Source organism: Aedes aegypti, chromosome 1, assembly GCF_002204515.2.
Source record: "Aedes aegypti strain LVP_AGWG chromosome 1, AaegL5.0 Primary Assembly, whole genome shotgun sequence".
Classification (NCBI taxonomy): Eukaryota; Metazoa; Arthropoda; class Insecta; order Diptera; family Culicidae; genus Aedes; species Aedes aegypti.
The window spans coordinates 73,853,277-73,873,497 of record NC_035107.1 but is presented as its reverse complement, the minus strand read 5'-3'; the positions used below and the strand labels follow the sequence as shown (position 1 = coordinate 73,873,497).

Here is a 20,221-nt window from a genome sequence, read left to right as displayed (position 1 = left end):
GTTCAAAAATCAGCTAAATTAGATAGTTTCTGACCGTGTGTTAGTTAAAAACATATTTCACAAGAGTTCTGAAAAACTTACGCATCAATAAGACCAAGTAAAAGTATTCCAACAGTTGATAGTTTATGTGCCACATAAAATGAATAGCAGTTTTTAGACCGCACACTCCTAGGCATACTCAGATCATTTTGAAGAAAATTTTTGCTTGACAGCAGCCTGGCTGCTTGTTGATATCCACCCCCAGGATGCTAAGCACAAATTATGTCACACTAGCCATGGACATTCTTGGCTCCCTCGGTTTCCATAGATACTTTATCGAAAGACATCTTCAAACTGCTATAAACTAAATATGTTGTCCTTCTTGCTAGTGTTACGACTAAGTTGGGAGAAATATGGTGGGGTGCATTTGACTAAATGGAAAACCTCAGCATTTTAAAATGTTTGGGATTATAATGGGTTTTTTATTCTCTTAATTTAAAACAGATAAGTATACAATTTTGATATTGTATCAAAATTGTTGCGACTGTTCAAAGAGTGTTTCAGTGAAACTGGTGACACTGTAGTCTGAAAGTTATATACTTCGTGAATAGTGTATAGTAATCAGTCGGTTGGGTGGTACGTGTCTCTAGAAGTGTCGATTTAGGAACTATCATGTAAGCTATTAATAATGTTATTGGAGTATTTGAAATAAGTTTAAATAAATATTTACAGCACTGAAGCTGATGTAAAGTAAACGCTGCTTTCAATATGTGTTCATCGAACTAGAGACGACTGCGCCCAACAAAAATATAAAAAAAACACTAAGCTTGCGAGAGAACCGAGATACATAAGTGCAATTCTCATTTTAGTTTTGTGATTTGAAGAAAGCTAAAATAATCAAGAATAAGTTTAGTGCCATGTTAATCGAGAATATGGACACGATTCGCCGTTGTGACGTCCATCATTGGATTCCGAGATATTGCAACTCAATAGATCTAAGTTTTTCTTGAATTTACTTGATTGTGTAATTTTTCTCCGAATGTAATATTTCTGAATGTCTGTACCCCAAATTCAGTGCCAAAGTGATAAACTAGAAAGAACAAAAAGCAATCACAAGAAGAAGATATTTGGTAATTTTCGACTAAACAGATATTGCCTGAAATGCCGAGATCGATGAAACTTGAAAGAACCGCCAACAAAATAAAGAATGGTGAATTTGAGATGATCCAAAATGAGTCATTTTCGAAGAAAAGGGTTATTCGGGAGATTTGCATTCGAATGATTAACTTTTAATGAAACGACGTTCAGTGAACTGACACTCGGGAAAGAGTAGCACAACCAGGTAATGATTTTCCCGGTAATGTCGGAGAACCAGATGATCCAATTCCAAGTCAGAATCTCTTACCTGAATCGGCAGGTACTGGCACCATTGTTTTCAAGTTTTGTTCAAGAGCGAAAGAGAGAGCGCCATGAAATAAACTATGGACACATCCAGTTGCGTAATAAAAAAGCGTCGCGTAGTATTCATTATGTTACTGATTAAGTTGCGCAATTATTGTTACCGCACCGCATAGTTCAGTGCAGAAAAGTAGGCCGTTTCATGGCAGATTGGCGTGATGAAAAACAGCCTATTTCGATAAGAAATTACAAAAAAAAAACATTTTTTGCAATTGGGAAATATGCCGTAAGAGTTGGATTATTTATTGGAGAATAAACATATCCACAACTCAATGTTTCTCAATCAGGTAGGTTCAGTGGTGTAGCTAGGGTTTTAACATACAATTGACATATTTCATTTTTGTTCGGGATACCTTGAAGAATTCATCCAAAGATATTCACAAAGAAATACTCTAAAGATTTCTTTAAAGATCCATTACTCAATGAAGCGATCTTTCTCGGAACTAATCCAGCGGTTCTTCCATAGAGTTCAGAAATAGCTATAGAGGTTCAATAATTCCGGTTTTGAATATCCTCTAATTTACGTTCGGAATTTCTTTAATATTGCAACTAAAAATTTATCTTAAAATACCTTGACAAATTTCTCCAAAATTTCTCAAAGAAATTTTCAATTCATCCAAGATTTTTCTTAGAACGTCTCCAAGGAGATGCTAAGAAAAAATTTACGAAATAATTGGACAGAATTCCTAAAGATATTACTGATCCTGATAAAATACTAGATAAATTCCTATAAAAGAGAAACCTTTAATAGATCTCCAATCTTGGAAGACTTTCCAGAAAAAAAATGATAAAATAATTATTGCAAAACCTACAGGATCTCCTAGTGGAAATTCCTGGAAAATCTCAAGTGGAACTTTAAAAGGAATTACGGGAGTAATTGCTGTAGTATTTGAAGGTCAGTTTTACTGAAAAGGAAAAAAGGAATGATTCTTCACAGCGATGGCTATTTCACAAATATGTTTTTAAATTTCTCAACGATGGGAATGATCATTCGGCACAACAAGTTGTTACAGAGAGTATTCTCATTATTGAAAGTAGTTAATGCATAGTCGGAAGCAAATCAGCTCTTCTGAATTTCATTGCTTCAATAGCATTACGATGGTTTTCCTTCATCCGTCGTCATCAAAAACCTACGAATTACTTCTTCAAAATTTCCTGACTCCAAATTTGCTATACAAACCGGTTTAAAATATCTCAAAATATTGAAGATTGTCGAGTTTTCACATTTTACAAAACCATACCTGACCGTACTTACTTGATACTTGATGGGCTATAATTCGCTACGATGAATCAGCGCCGAATGAATGAGTCTCCTCCACTAGGCTCGGTCCTGGGTCAATCGCTTCCAGTCGCCCTGAACGTTAAGTGCCCTTAAGTCCTCTTCAACTGCGAAAAGCCATCGTGTGTGCGGCCTACCATGAAGTCGGCGGCATCGTCCGGGTTCTCTGTTGCTTGTCGTTCTTCCGATATATGGGCAACGTGACCAGCCCAACATAGCCTGCCGTGTTTTATGCGCTTGACAATATCCACCTCGTTATACACTTGGTACAACTCGTGATTCAAGCGACGCCGTCGAATGCCGTTTTCTGATTTACCGCCGAGTATTGTTCGCAGCACTTTACGTTCAAATAGCACTCCGGTCGACTTCCTTCAGTGTCCATGATTCATGGCCAGATAGAAAAACCGGAAGAATCAGTGTCTGGTATAAGACAAGTATTATTTTCGTTTCCAGGCTACTGAACTTCAGCTGCGAGCCCAACTCGCAGCTGCAATACGTCTTTTTACCTCGCGGGTAACATCATAATCGCACGTCACAAGTGCTCCAAGATACACAAATTCTTCCACCATTTCAAACTTTTCATCACATAGAGAACCCGCTGGAAAGCCATGTTCGGACATAATTTGCCACAACTCGTTTCTCTTCATTGAATCGTACGCTGCTTTAAAATCTACAGACATATGATGAGTCTGCAAGTTATACTCCCATAATTTGGCTAGGATTTGACGCAGGATAAACATTTGATCCGTCGTTGATCGTCCCTTTCTAAAACCAGCTTGGTATTCGACGACAATGGACTCCTCGTGAGGTCTCAATCTGTTGAACAGAATTCCAGACAAGATTTTGAACGCCGAATTAAGGAGTTTTCCCTCGGTAATTGGCGCACTCCAGTCGATGCCCTTTCTTGTAAAAATGGCAAATGAGACCATCCAGGCATTCGTTCTTCCTTCCATATCCTCGAAATGATACGGTGAAGGAGTTCGTGCAGCTGCTCACTTCCGTCATTGAGAAGTTCAGCCGGGAGCTCGTCCTTTCCAGCAGCCTTGCTATTCTTCTGCCCATCAATAGCTTTCTTTACCTCATCTAGTGTTGGAGGTTCCACAACCTGCCCATCGTCATCGATTTGGGTTCTGCTACTAGATCTTCTTCTTGGCATTAACGTCCTCACTGGGACAGAGCCTGCTGCTCAGCTTAATGTTCCGATGAGCACTTCCACAGAGCTCTGAGAGCTTTCTTTGCCAAAGTTGCCATTTTGCATTCGTATATCGTGTGGCAGGTACGATGATACTCTATGCCTGGGGAAGTCAAGGAAATTTCCATTACGAAAAGATCCTGGACCGACCGGGATTCGAACCCAGACACCTTCAGCATGACTTTGCTTTGTAGCCGCGGACTCTAACCACTCGGCTAAGGAAGGCCCCCTGCTACTAGATCCACTTCCGTTATCTTCGTTCCGTTGCACATGGCGGAAGACGGCGCTGTTTTTACAGATTCGTAGAACCATCGCATATCGTTCTATTCCAAAGCTTCTTGCGCCTGAGCAATTGTGGCCTCTTCACGCTCCTTTATCTTTCTGCGAAGGATCCGTTTTTCGGCTGCTTTTGCTTTCTTGTACTACTCTCTGCTCTGACGAGTACCAGATACCAGCATGCAGCTTCTAGCCACGTTCTTCTCTTCCGTCATTCTCTGGCACTCCTTGTCGAACCAACCGTTCCTTGGTCTTCGTTGAGCAGTATCTACCACTTCTCGCGTTACTGTGCTCACCACTCCGTGTATCCGTGCACTGACTCCCACAGATCGCTGAGGTATATACTCTCGCTGGTTTCACTAATCAGCTCGTCGAGATTTTGATGGTGGTCCGCTGCTACACCACCTGCCGACAGGCGTTGGATATTGAAACGCAACAACAACGAATTTTACTTATAACGAGATAGTGGTCTGTGTCGATATTAGAACCCCTGAAAGTTCTAACATCGATGACATTAAAAAAATGTCAGCCGTCTACCAGAACATGGTCGATTTGGTGTCAAAGTTCGCCATTTGGGTGTCGCCAGGTTTGCTTACGGATATGCTTGCGTGCAAAATGCAAAGAAGATCTTAGCCACCACCAGGGATGGGAAATGTACTGTAGCAAACATTTACCACCTCGACATTCACATTTTTCTACACGACCATCAAAATCCAAAGCTCTTCAAAACTGTTATCTTCTTCTTCGCAACATTTTTTTCAAACCCGAATGCGAAATGACTCGAGCACAGTGGTGACACGATTTTTCCGGTTTTCAGGGTTTTGCATTTTTGCTCGATAAAGGCAGCATGAAATTGTGGGCTTCGTAGCCGTGCGGTTAGCGGCGTCAGTCGTTTAGGCGTATTGTGCTACAGAGTGTGGGTTCGATTCCCGCCCCAGTCGGAGAAAACTTTTCGTCAAACGAAAAATTCTTCATTGGTCCACTGGTCGTTCCGTGTGTCCGTTGTCTAATGTAAGTTATGTTCAGTCTGTGCAGCCTATGGCTGAAGACGGTGTAAATTGTCTTTTTAAATTGAACTTGTTTATATGTATCGCAACGAAATGATTGTGCTCTTGCTGTTAGCGCTAATAGATTTCAATTGGTTGAAAATACAAGCGAAATATTAGCGATTGAATTATTTAACATTTATTTCAATCATTCACCTCGAGATGGCTGCCCGAAAACGGTCAAGCAGTGTGTGAAATTTACGACTCGTGCTGTAAAAATCATCATTCTGCAACTTGTTCCGTCAACTACTCTTGCTAAACAGTATTATCAGTAGTTAAACTTTACACAGTATAATTTCAGGTCCCCCCCCCCCCCCCCCCCAAACCTGATTTTCCCTACCTTAAACATTGAACTTTCACCACGAAAACCTTGAAAGATTTCTCTTCTTAGAACATATTCAGAGTTATCAGAAATTCCTCCAGGTAATTAATCAAAAATAAATGCAAAGAGTATTTTTTATTCAGAAAAAGTACCAATTATTCCGTGAGAGAATCTACCAGGAGTTTTGCGAAGTATTCAACTAGAAATTCTTCCTTTCTCTACTCTAAGTATTCCATCAGCATTTCTCTGAACACTTCCAGGTTAAATACCTGGAAGATTTTTTTTTTTTGAAAATTTATGGATCTGTTGGGATTTGAATTCGAAAATCGTAACCTTATGAGTTAATGAGTCACCAAGTGGCTCGGTAGCTTAGTTGGTAAAGCACTCTAGGATATAAGAGTCGTGGGTTCGAATCCCACCTGAGTGCGTGGATTTTTTACATAATTTCACTCATAGTTAATCCATCTTTACCACGAGTAATGCGATAATTAATTTGAAAACCATGCGAATTGGATTACCGAACAGCTCAGTATTTGATTGTCCCCTCAAACAGCTTTCCAAAACAATCCTGTTCTACGAGTTGACATTTAAATGAGACGATGGCCCCTTCAGATATCGACTAATGTAGGTTTCACTGTATGATTTCGAAAGGCATAATGGTTAATTAATAATATGATTGTTAATAGTTGTAAAACAGACATGTGAATTTTCGTGGAAATATGGTAACATTTTGTGATAAATAAGGCATATTTCTAGATTTACGTGATTTCAAAACTGTTTTAGTATGGATATTCCCTAGAGTAAGCCTGTTAAACACATTTCAAGAATTCATTTTTATTAGCAGATTAAATCAATTTTTGTGAAACAAAAAGTTTAATATTCATGAAAACATGCTATTTTCTGAACAAAAAACCTATTTTTCTAAAAACAAAAACTATATGTACTGCATGAAAAATCTATTGAATCCATTGCGAATGGTAAAAATGCGTGAAACACTGTCGCCTTGTGTAACCGACACGACACCACACCAACATCGAAATCATGTTGCGTGTACATATGCGGATAACAGGCAGGGGGTGGTATTCCGTCTCTCGATTCGTGTGAGGGGATGATTGTGCTCCGTGCAGACGGTTGTTAGATGATAGTGAGAAGCATTCAGAAGCGCGCAGTCGCAACAGATGAACTATACCTACTATCCGATATCAACATAGAGAACGCTTTTTATCCATCAGGTCCTGGCAGAGATTCACGACGAGGAAAAGAGAGCATCCAAACAGTGTGACAGTCGTGACAAGTTGCTCGGTTGTGATAAAACAGTGATTTGCTTATTTTGCAGGGAAGGAAAAACGAAAAACAGCTTTGTGATCACAGGTGCTGGAAAATAGTGTCTGTGGAATCTGGGAAAGGTGCATTTGTCTGAGGAAAGGCAAATCAGTGAATGAAAATGTCTTGAAAATGAGGATTAGCGAAAACGAATGTGAATCAAATACGTAGCGACGGGGTGACAAAGGAAGAAAAAAGGAAAAAAAAACAGGGGCGACGTTCTGTCTATCCTGGTAGAGGAAATCGAATTACCCAAAGGGGGAGGAATACCACCGAGCAGTCAATACGGCTCGGTTGTAGAAGCTGGCAGGCAGGCTGCCAGAATTGGGATAGGCTTTTGCTTAGCATAAGGAAAGCAGCGTTCGAAAGGAAAACAGCCAACGGTGCAGCAAAACAAAACATGGCTGGTAAGTATAATGAACTTTTATCACCTTTCTTTGAACTACATGAATCGGAACCAGAAATGTTACATATTGGGTAAAGTGTAAATCACTTATGTCTTTAACCCTTTCTAGAAAACTTCCTTCTACACCACAGATTTTACCGTACGGATGTGCTTTTTCTGTTAACATGTATCGTAAAAGTCATTAAGAAAAAGCAAAATATGTTGCTAAAGATTTTTTCGGAATGATCTGTATCATATAACATGTTCTGTAATATGGATGTAGGATACACCGTAAAATGGGGTATCTTTAATACTACGAGACTCACAATATACTAAACTAAATAACATTGTTTCTGTTAATCAATTAAGTAAAACAATTTCAAAAGCTAACAGTATTAGTATTATACATCATGCCAACGCTATTTTCGTTGGAATCGAGAACATTACTCGCATAACTTATGATCTCGTCCTAAAATACACTGGTAATCGAGTGTGTAGCTCGTTGTTTTTAAGCAAATGGATGTACCAAGATAAAAATTATCACCACTGGGAGATATAGGAGGTACTTCTCTTCAATTGGGTCCTAAAATTTTTAATGAAATCTTGTTTTTATTTAATAACACGAAAGAGCATGTTACTGCAACTACTTTAGGAATTTTTCCCGCTCAAATAACGGCTGTATCATGTTTAAACTTTAAGGTACCGTGGGGCAAGTGGGTAATGGAAATCGTATAGTTGAGTTTCTTAACACCATAACGACTTTAAATTAAAATAAATGAGGTCGTGTATATTTTTTAAGCTTGACTCCCACCAAATACAAACGATATGTCAAAATTAATTTTTATGTTTGAAGAAAAAAATACATATAAAGTTTTTGAAAAATGTCTCTCTACTTTTCACTTGCCCCACTTGTGGGGTTTGTCGTTTTGAACAATACATTGAAAAATCAACTGTCATATTCACAATTTCTATTAACTTTAACATTTGTTAAGGAATACCAATTAACAATCACATAAGTAACTTGTACACAATGAAAGTTTTATGCTTGTCAATTTTTTTTTTTTTTTTTTTTTTTTTTTTTTTTTTTTTTTTTTTTTTTTTTTTTTTTTTTTTTTTTTTTAAGTTCTTTATTAGTATCATTTCAAACATTACATTCATTTCTTATATCTAGGTGTTCTGTGTTATTTGACAACACTATCATCCCAATTTGGTAAAACAAATTTAAGATTTAATTAACATTTTGTTAACAACATATTACATTTCATTTGCCGTAGCAGTTCAGTTTTTTTACAGGTGAGTTGATTTCACCTGCTTATAAGAGAAAAAAAAGTTTTTAATATACTTAACCTAACTTAACCTAAACATATAACGCATTAATCGTGGCAATAGAAGATTGTAACGATTTTTGCCTGAAATTATTAATGATTGTATTTGACATTTGTTCCAATGTTTCAACATTGGATATTCTATGTAACTCATTGGTACTATACCAGGGAGGAAGCCTCAGAATCATTTTCAAAATTTTATTTTGAATTCTCTGCAGAGCTTTCTTCCTGGTATTACAACAGCTAGTCCATATTGGTACAGCATACAACATGGCTGGCCTGAAAATTTGTTTGAATATCAAAAGCTTGTTCTTAAGACAAAGTTTTGATTTTCTATTAATAAGGGGATAGAGACATTTTACATATTTATTACATTTGGCTTGAATGCCCTCAATGTGATTTTTGAAAGTTAAATTCTTATCTAGCATGAGCCCTAGATACTTAACTTCATCTGACCAATTTATTGGAATCCCTCTCATCGTGACAACATGTCTACTTGAAGGTTTCAAATAAAGAGCTTTTGGTTTATGTGGGAATATTATTAGTTGAGTTTTGGAAGCATTAGGAGAAATCTTCCATTTTTGCAAGTATGAAGAAAAAATAATCAAACTTTTTTGCAATCGACTACAGATGACACGCAGGCTCCGTCCTTTGGCGGAGAGGCCTGTGTCATCCGCAAACAAGGATTTTTCACATCCCTGAGGTAACTCAGGTGAGTCAGATGTGAAAATATTGTATAATATTGGTCCCAAAATGCTGCCTTGGGGAACACCAGCTCTTACAGGAAGTCTTTCAGATCTGGAGTTCTGATAATTAACCTGAAGTGTACGATTTGACAGATAACTTTGAATTATTCTAACAATGTATGTTGGAAAATTAAAGTTTTTCAATTTTACAATCAAACCTTCATGCCAAACACTGTCGAATGCTTTTTCTATGTCTAGAAGAGCAAGACCAGTAGAATAGCCTTCAGATTTGTTGGAACGGATCAAATTTGTTACACGTAAAAGTTGATGAGTGGTCGAATGTCCATGGCGGATTCCGAACTGTTCTTTTGCCAATGAAATGCCAATTGAATTTTCGTTGATGTGGGCCATCATTCTGTTCAAAATAACCTTTTCAAAAAGTTTACTGATGGAGGAAAGCAAACTGATTGGACGATAGCTAGAAGCTTCTGCAAGATTTTTGTCTGGTTTTAAAATTGGAACAACCTTAGCATTTTTCCATTTGTCAGGAAAATATGCTAATTGAAAACATTTGTTAAATATATCAACTAAATATGATAAGCTACATTCTGGAAGTTTCTTGATGAGGATGTAGAAAATTCCATCATCGCCAGGAGCTTTCATATTTTTGAATTTTTTAATAATAGTTCTCACTTCTTCCAAATCAGTCTCCCAGGCATTTTCGAAAAAGTTCTCTTGATTGAGAATATTTTCGAACTCCTGAGTAACTTCATTTTCAATTGGACTAGTAAGTCCTAAATTAAAATTGTGCGCGCTTTCAAACTGCATAGCAAGTTTTTGAGCTTTTTCGCAATTAGTTAGTAACAATTTGTTTTCCTCTTTCAATGCCGGTATTGGCTTCTGAGGTTTTTTCAAGATTTTAGATAATTTCCAAAAAGGCTTAGAGCCAGGGTCCAATTGAGAAATTTTATTTTCAAAATTTTTGTTTCTTAATTGAGCAAAACGTTTCTTGATTTCTTTCTGCAAATCCTGCCATATAATTTTCATAGCAGGATCACGAGTGCGCTGAAATTGCCTTCTCCTCACGTTTTTAAGACGGATCAAGAGTTTAAGATCATCGTCTATAATCACGGATTCAAATTTTACTTCACATTTTGGAATTGCAATGCTCCGGGCTTCAACAATGGAATTTGTTAAAGTCAAGTTTTGTCAATATCAAGTTTTGTTTCTAAAGAAATGTTAACACCAAGATTAGAGTCAACATACGTTTTATATATATATTCCAGTCGGCTCGTAAATAATTGAAAGTGGAGCTGATAGGATTGAGAATCGCTTCTTGGGATATTTGAAATGTAACAGGGACATGATCAGAATCACAATCAGCATGAGTAATCAGTTGGCTACAAAGATGACTAGAGTCGGTTAAGACCAAATCAATCGTGGATGGATTTCTAGAAGAGGAAAAACATGTGGGGCTATCAGGGTATTGAATTGAGAAATATCCTGAAGAGCACTCATCAAATAAAATTCTGCCGTTGGAATTACTTTGAGAATTATTCCATGTCCGATGTTTGGCATTAAAGTCACCAATGACAAAATTTTTTGACTTATTGCGAGTCAATTTACGCAAGTCAGTTTGGAGCAAATTAACTTGCTGTCCAGAGCATTGAAAAGGCAAATAGGCAGCTATGAAAGTATATTTACCAAACTGTGTTTCAACAGAAACACCCAAAGTTTCAAAAACTTTAGTTTCAAATGATGAAAACAGTTGATGTTTTATACGCCTATGAATGATGATTGCAACTCCCCCACATGCCCCATCAAGTCGATCATTACGATAAACAAAAAAGTTAGGATCTCTTTTGAGTTAAGATCCAGGTTTTAAATACGTTTCAGTAATAACTGCTATATGCACGTTATTAACCGTAAGAAAATTAAACAGCTCGTCCTCTTTACCATTCAGAGAACGAGCATTCCAATTTTAAATATTTAAATTATTATTTGGATCCATTAGAAAAACGTAATCCAATAACAATTTGATTTGTAAATTTTACACCTACTTGGACTGCTTCAGTCATAGTGGTGGCTTTGAACATTGCATCAATCATTAGATTCAATTGTTCAGTTAGAAAATTAAAATCAGAGGCATGTCATGTGATTTCCCATTAGAATTTTCGGTAGACGAAGATGCGGAGTTACCTGTGGCGGTAGGGTTTTTTCCATTTGATTTGAAACAAGTAGAATGGGTACCCATGGATCGAACAGGGGAGGAGTTCGAATTTCCTGCTACGATATCGGCAAAGGATTAACCGTGGGTAGATACATTCGAAATTGAAAGATTCGAACGGCTACCCGACGGATTAAAATTAGTTTGTGAATGAGCATGATTATGATCTTCCTGATGGGTATGATTCATGATCAAGCGATCGTTAATTGAAATATGAGCATTGTTCGATACTCTACCAGGAAAATTCCGGAAACGGCCGTTATCGTAACGGATATTATCCTTCATCTACCTGGCACGAGCCTCAACGATTCTCTTGCGTGAAGGGCATTCCCAAAAGTTAGCTTTATAAGGGCCCTCGCAATTGGCGCATTCAAACTTTCTGGTATCTTCTTTCACAGGACAGACGTCCTTAGCGTGAGAAGAACCTCCGCAAATCATGCATTTAGCATCCATGCGACAATTTTTTGTACCATGACCCCACTTTTGGCACCGACGGCACTGAGTGGGGTTCTGGTAATTTCCTCCAGGTTTCTGGAAATGTTCCCATGTCACACGGACATCAAACAAAAGTTTTGCTTTTTCTAAAGCTTTAATATTATTTAGTTCTTTTTTGTTAAAGTGAACTAAATAAAATTCTTGAGAAAGCCCTTTCCGATCAATGCCAGATTGGGTTCTCTTTTTCATAATGATTACTTGAACTGGGGAAAATCCAAGTAAATCATTTATTCCATTTTTGATCTCTTCAGGTGACTTATAGTCACTTGAGAGACCTTTCAAGACAACTTTGAACAAACGTTCAGTTTTGTCGTCATAAGTAAAAAAATTGTGCTTCTTCTCTTCAAGATGTTTGAGAAGAAGTTCGCGATCTTTAAGAGTTTCCGGCAAAACGCGACAGTCTCCTTTCTTTGCGATTTGGAAGGAAACCTTGATTCCCCTAATGGAGTTCAAGATCTCCTGCCTAAATCCCCCAAATTACAACTGACCACGATAGGCGGCACTCTTTGCTTCCTCACTTGAATCAAAGAGCCTGGGCTAGAGGCTGCTTCGATTTGGTGTTCGGAAAATGTGTCTAGAGCATCGAACTGATTGCTCATTTCAATACAATTATTCATTTCACCCTTGGAAGAAAGTTCGCATTCCGAAGAAACGTCCTTTCTTCCATTCTTGCCACGTTTAGTGACAGTTTTAAATCCCACTTTTTTGGAAGGCAGTTGTGAATTCAAAGATTCACCCTTCCTTTTATTTGTTGTTGCAACCATGTTTAGTGAATAAGAAGACGTGACCTTCGAGAGGTTTTTTCCCTAGACGGTGTCCAAGAAGGATTACCACCGCTAGCTTTCGCCAACGGGTCCAACGAAAAATCGAAGGCACGGGTCCAAACAAGGATCGTAAAGGGATCAATAGTAGAAAAAAAAGTACTGAAAAGTACTGTTTAAGTAGCACTGAAAAGTACTGTTTTGAATTTTAGCACTGAAGAGTACTGTTTATTAGAGTGGTTCAAAAAATCGTTTTTGCTCCACACCGCTCATTCGATTTTAGATCGAATTCTGAGTGTCCTCCCAAAATTTGAACTCATTTGGATGAAAACTGAGACTGCACAAGCCCTTTAAAGTTTATATGGGAATTACTATGGGAAAAGCAAGCAATTCATTCAATCGGTCATAGTGTTTGCCCATGTGCTCTTGAGGATTAGAACTACGTTGATACTGTGAGATACATTCATCAGCTACAACTTTGCCGAAAACCGTTTTTACATCGGAGGCCCCAGTAATTAATTATTGATTTATAAATGAGTTGTAAAACTTTGGTTATAATTATTGGGCTGCTCTGCAGGCATCACTGGATATATGCCGTAAAACATAGTAGCCATGATTTGTGCGTGCTATCTTTCGCGCCAGGTGCAGCAATGTTGCCTGTTCAGAAGTTATATGAGCACTGTTGTAGAATTTGTGACTAGATATAAATCAATAACTAATTACTGAGGCGTCCGATCTGAAAACGGTCTTCGGCAAAGTTGTAGCTGATAAATGTATCTCACAGTATCAACGTTGCTGTAATCCCCAAGAGCACATGGGCAAACACTATGACCGATTGAATGAATTGCTTGCTTTTCCCATAGTAATTCCCATATAAACTTTAAAGGGCTTGTGCAGTCTCAGTTTTCATCCAAATGAGTTCAAATTTTGGGAGGACACTCAGAATTTGATCTAGAATCGAATGAGCGGTGTGGAGCAAAAACGATTTTTTGAACCACTCTACTGTTTATGTAGCACTGAAAAGTACTGTTTTATTGCTTTAGGTAGTTTTTAAGAAAACTTCCAAGAGCAGAGAGAATTCGTGTACGCACAGCACGAAGGTACGATGCGCACTGTGCGTCTTTGTTTATTTATAGCAATCTAAAGATCAAACACAAATTCAATCTCTGATGAGAAACTTTTCACTTGCCCCACGTGATTAGAAAATTGACGGTATTTTAATTTAGTTATTTTTAGGTCTACGTCGAATTAATTCTAAAACTTCTTTAATTTCATTTTGAAACTGACAGAGAGGACAACTTAAAAGTGGTATAGAAATTTTTTTCCAGTAAAAATTTTAAAATAAGATTGCACGCCACCAACTTCTTACGAAATTATATTTGACATGTCAACAATCTTTTGCTCTGTTATGCAAAAATGGTTGAAAAATCTCAGGAATCTCTTACCTACTGTAATGTTCTCAATGGCCTCAAAGGTTTACGCATGAGTTTAAAACGTTAATTCACATATGCACTAAAATACACAACTTATATTCACTTACCCCATTTACCCACTTGCCCAGCGGAACCTTAATTCAAAAATTGGGTCCATAAATGAACACTTTTGATCATGTTTGACGTTCGCTTAGTCGACAAAAACACCACAGGGGTTTTAGTTTTAACACTGGGGTTGTTCCTATCTGACATTTCGAAAGGGACACAGAAAACAAAATATACCCAAAATTTTAGTTTGAGCGATGGGGTGTGGAAAAATCTACAAAAGCATAAAAAAATCTTTTTGGACTTAAACCAACGGAAAACATTAGAAAATTGAGTGGACATAAGTTTTTGACTAAAACTTAAGGCGAAGTAGGCCGTCATTGAAATTTGTACGCGTCGTTGATGATTGTTGCTAATTCATCTCACGATTTCGAATCAAAGAATACCAGTTGATTTTGCACTGACACAGCTGAAAAAGTATCAGCACACTTTATGCATGATAGCGTGTACAGTGATACTTTTCCAAGTCAGAATAAATTATTAAGATTGAGTTTCATCACTTTGAAATGCAAGCTGAAAAGTCATCATTGCTGCTAAAACGAATGACGGGCTACTTAGCCTTAAGCGTTTGGCACTAAAATTGGGACAAGGATTTAGGACCCTATTGATGGGGTTAGAAGCAAAGGGGTGTAAGTGACAGAAACCTAGTTTTGAGAAAATCAACTTTAAAGTTTTTTGAGTAATTTTCCATTCCATACAAATTGTATGGGAGCAAGAAAAATAAGCCAATCTGCTACAAATTATGTCATATTTTCTGTTGGACGGAAAAATCACCCAAAATACCGTTAGAAAGCTTGTACACTGTAGAATTTTTCGGTATGCTTACCTCAAACCGACCAAAATGTCACTTGCATTCCTTTGCGTTTTGGGCCCTTCAATTAAGATTCTTAATATTCTGTAATATGCTATAAGCTCTGCTCGATCCATTGTGGAATGGAGTTGTACGCTCTCATTTCACTTATGCGATTATCCCTCTTCAAGGGATCTCACCCCATAATAGCATGTCTGTCCCATGCTTACTGGATTTCCTATTCACATGGGACAATTGTGCGTTTATGGGGCTTTCCTTAGCCGAATGGTTAGAATCCGCGGCTACAAAGCAAAGCCATGCTGAAGGTGTATGGGTTCGATTCCCGGTCGGTCCAGGATCTTTTCGTATTGGAAATTTCCTTGACTTCCCTGGGCATAGAGTATCATCGTACCTGCCACACGATATACCAATGCGAAAAGGGCAACTTAGGCATAGAAAGCTCTCAGTTAATAACTGTGGAAGTGCGCATTGAACACTAAGCTGATAAGCTGGCTCTGTCCCATGTGAGGACGTAATGCCAAGAAGAAAGAGGAAGAATTATGCGTTTATGGACAGTAAATTGTAAATGACTCTCTTCTTCAGGAGGAATTCTCAACTCAAATATCGCTGATGAGGAAAACAGTTATAGTATAAGGATAAAGTGCTAATTATCCCCCAATCAATCACACACTTCAATATGTAATCGAATTGCCAAAAAAGAATAACTCCCACCAAGAAAACGAACATCCGAGCTGTCGGAAGGAAATGCTATATCTACCTGCAAAGGAATGAGAAAAACAACCCACCCGTTCCGTTTTGACCTAAAACAATATTGCAGTGCATTCTCTACGTCTATAACAACCCGAAAGCGACCTAGGAATATGGTGTTCAGGTGGCGGATACCTTCAGTCAGTTTCATATTTGCATTCCGGCAAGGCGAGGCGTATCAATTGACTATGTCTTGTACCTAGCCACTAGATACCGTATTCTAGGGGCAAATTGATCACTGGGACGGATATGGCTAGCTCGGAATCGAATTACAATTCCTCTCAAGGATGCTTAACATTTTGTTCGCATCGAAGACATAAAATGTTTTCTAATTTTCAGATGTTCGATTATTTTGAACTAGTTTTCTTTTAAGAAAGGTCATAGTCAATACGTTGATGGTTGCGGTAAGCCTACATGCAAATCGTGATATTTCAAAGGGTCAGAGTGTCAATTTCAATTTTTGATTTTCGTGACCCAAGTAACCAGTAAGCACGATAATGCGGCACGGTAACAGCATTATATGCGCATATAGGGTAACCATTTGATGCTTGTCAGTTTTATATACGCATATAATGCTATTATAATGCCAGAAAAGGCGAAATAGCGTGCCATTATAATGCGAAGATATAACCGTGCTTCTCGGCATCACTAGTGCTGATATAAGACCACGTGAGAAACGTCAGTTGTTTTCGCCAGGTTTTTCGGGCGAATATTTTGTGCTTTCGCGTACGCAGCCAGAGAGCTTTCGCGTATGCGGCCAAGCAGCTGGTACACGAGGTAAATAAATAAATGAATGAAAATGGAAACCTCGAATAGTATGCAAAATGAAATAAAATGATTGAGATAGTACTTCTCCGTATCAGACTTATTCATTTTGGTGGTTTTAATCCTTTTGAGGACTTGAAATTGCCACATATTGATCCTTGTTTTATGATGAAATTCCTCATTTTGCGTCTCGAACCTGCGACACCTGTATTGTTGAGTTGTTGAAGTTCTGCTCCTTTGCTCCTTCGCCCACATAAGATGAATAGTATTGGAAAGAAAAGTGACCAATTTAAACCACCACTTTTCCCCGTCATAAAAGCTGCAATTGTAGTAGTGAGAAGACTTATGTTTGACTCCCTCTCACCACTATATGTAAACACAAAGCACGTGGTATATCTGTCAAAACACTGGATGGCATTTAAACAGGCCCTGTATGCGAATATAGAGCCAATATAGTGCTTATTTAATGCCCGTATGCATCAGGCTTAGAAGCATTAATGATGCTGTAATAGGGTTTCTATGCAGCGGAAGTGCTGTTATAGGATGTGTAAGCATTTGTGGTGCTATTATAATGTATGTACGCATTTGTGATGCTGAATTAGGGCTTATTATTAGTGCTTATGGTTACTTGGGGATTATTTTAACAATTTTTGAATGTTGTTTCAGCAAACTTCAATAATGTAGGCTGACAAATATTACCGAAATGCCACTCTTATAGAAAATAAGTTTTACAGTATCTGTAATCATAAGAATACTTTAACAGAAAGTTTTAGAATAACGATCAACTTGCCCCCGGTTCACGGTAACTACCACCTGATGATGATGACTCTGACGATGACGGGTGACAGTGTGCTTCGAAGGGGACACACCCCGGCGACACTGTAGTCACGGTAGATGATCCAATGCTGTGCGGTGGTGTGGATAGGCCGGTTAGGCATAACAACGGCTTAAATTACGGAAAACAAAGTCCATCACCGGCTGACTAGTTTTGCTGCCAGATTCTCATATGGTTGATTGACGCTTGGGCTACATTATAGAAAAAAAGGGTGGACATTTAAGCGGATGAGTGGCACTTTGCCATATTGAATTGGATTGGTGTCATAATTATGGGGATTTGAGTCGGAGATGTCAATTATTGGGATGGAGCAATGCATTGATTTGCATGCGATAGGTTGCTGATTTATTGTCATAACCAATCCAATAGCTGCCAGATAAAGATATCTCATTTTTGTGAATGTATTTTCCAAAAACAAATGTCTTAGTTTTTCTTCTTGGCATTATGTCCTCACTGGGGTAGAGCCTGCTTCTCAGCTTAATGTTGAACACTTCCACAGTTATTAGCAGAGAGCTTTCTTTGCCAAAGTTGCTTTTTTCCCATTCATGTGGCAAGCAGAATGGTACACTATGCTCAAGAGAGTCAAGGAAATTCCCATCACGGAATAATCCTGGACCGACCAGGCATCGAACTTAGATAAGTTCAGCATGATTTTGCTTTGTAGCCGCGCACGTTACCGCTAAGCCAAGGAAGGTTCCTGTTTCTTACTAGCAGACATATAAATTAATGTTTGCAACACTGCAAAATCAGTGAATTAACGTAGAATAGCAATGAAGGCAGGCTCATCATAAGAATTCCCCAACGAAACCAAAACCCGTTTGTATCGTTCGATAGAATGAATTGATCTTCTATATTTCTAGAACAGGCCTGCCCAACGCAAGGCCCGCGGCCCGCCACTCCATTTTGTGTGGCCCGCGGAGGATTTGTAAATGTAATTCTCTAGTTTAGTGCCTTTGAAAACGGGTAGAGAAACGCGTAGAGTCACAAGTCGGCCATTGTGACAGCTTTCTTTGAATTCGGAGATGTTTCACCTTAATTTAGCTTGGAGCAAATATTTCAGCTCGGTTTTTTTTCTTGTCAGTTGAATTATTTCGTATCATTCAAAATCATTGCCTAAAATACTTTGCAGCCTAATTTTACATAATGTCGATTGGAGTTACAAAAACGGGTAAAATTGAACCGCAAAATGAATCTAAAAAATAAGATCAATTTGAGGCTCATTATGAAAAAATAAAGTTTATAAGATCATTTTCTTAGGATTACAACATTATTCAACCATGACTTTCTTCAACATCATTCGATAAATGAGGGCAGAACAAATATTATTGACAAAAGACTAAATTTTCAAACACAATTGTACTGAATCATAGAGTAATATTCTCCTAGAATCTTGAAAAAGGATTCTCACAGAATCTCCAACAGGATTCTACAGACTTCTAGTCAAGATTTGCATCGCATTTAATACGTAATTTTCTCAATTCTTGACTAAGATTAAAAAGAAATTCTCGACAGTATTCTCAAAGATTTCAAGGTAGGTTTTCTAACAGAACACTAGGTACAAATCTTATGAAATTCTGGACAGAATTCTCATTCTGACCAAGATTGTCGCAAAAGTTCCTCATTCCGGGTGTTCGGGATTTTCGTAGCACCAGAGTTCAACCCTGGCAGGAAAAGTTGAAAGAAAATTGGAGTAGGATAGAAAATATCAAGACCAGGAACTTTGCCTGTGTCTCTAACATGTATACTCTATGACAATATCAGTTTGTATTATTCTTTCGTCTGTAATAAAGCGAGTTAGAGTAACCATTTTGTTTCGTGAAAGTTTTATTTCAATTCAGTGACGGAAATTCGGTTTCAGTCCGGTTTCGCGTTATAAAACTTCGCGTCAGTTCTCGTTCGTCGTGCTTTGTCCACTTCCACATCAATTCGGTCGCTAAATACAGGGTCATGAGCCTCAAACAATCTCATGTAAGATTTTTAAACAAATTAAATAAATTTGCTCCATTTAGGGAGACTTACGGCTTCGGCACCATTCGACTATTATCGGCAACCAAATTTTAAACGCCGAATACACAGTGTTTTTCTATCAAAACACATCAATGAAAACATTCAGATGATTCTTTGTTCTGCCCGCTTCCCGCTGACGAGATTTACGTGACTGAACAAACAATACCGCCAGAGATGTCATCAATTCAAATGAACACGCCTCAAAATGCGACTGATTTGGAGCTGCCGAACAGATTCGCCTGCAGCGCTTATGGGAAAGTTGCCGAAGAGATTGAGGCTGCCGACAATAGTCACACTGACAAGAGATGTTCGTAGCGTTGTAAAAACGTTTCCAAAACCATTTTGACAAGTCTGTCGGTGTGAATCGATAGAGAATTGAGCAACGCATAAATGTAAACAGATAAACACGGAATTTGTCTGCTGATATCCGAGAAAATTACAAAAGAAACGCGGCATTGGCTTAGACTGCCGAGAATACGTAAGTTCCCCTACTTACTTGCGGCAGATTTCATGCGAATATTTGTGCATTTGAAGAAATGGGCCACCACACAATATTATTTCTGCGATTTGGACCGCGCTTCAAAAAGGTTGAGCAGGTCTGCTCTAGATCCTGATTAGCTAAAAGGTTAGTGTCTTTGACGAAATTGCTCAGCAGATCAACGGTGAACTGGCAGTGACGCTCCTGATTGGAAATTCATCCACTAAGTGGCGCTTGTAACAAATTTCCTTCAATCTTCTATATTTTAAGACCCTGATGAGCTTGA

At 38.1% G+C, this 20,221-nt stretch overlaps 1 protein-coding gene across 2 annotated transcripts in view; it reads left to right on the top strand.

Moving 5' to 3' along the window:
• The window catches only part of LOC5579485 (septin-4), an 81,600-nt gene that overhangs the window by 42,395 nt on the left and 18,984 nt on the right, over positions 1-20,221 (top strand). Inside the window, exons 1-2 of one of the 2 annotated variants that reach the window (XM_021839945.1) lie at positions 6,810-6,828; positions 6,889-7,282. In XM_021839945.1, the coding sequence (XP_021695637.1) occupies positions 7,276-7,282 (7 nt within the window). In that variant the 5' untranslated portion in view covers positions 6,810-6,828; positions 6,889-7,275. Of the gene's footprint in view, positions 1-6,809; positions 6,829-6,888; positions 7,283-20,221 lie in introns of those variants that run through there. The other variant, XM_021839949.1, reaches the window with a different exon arrangement.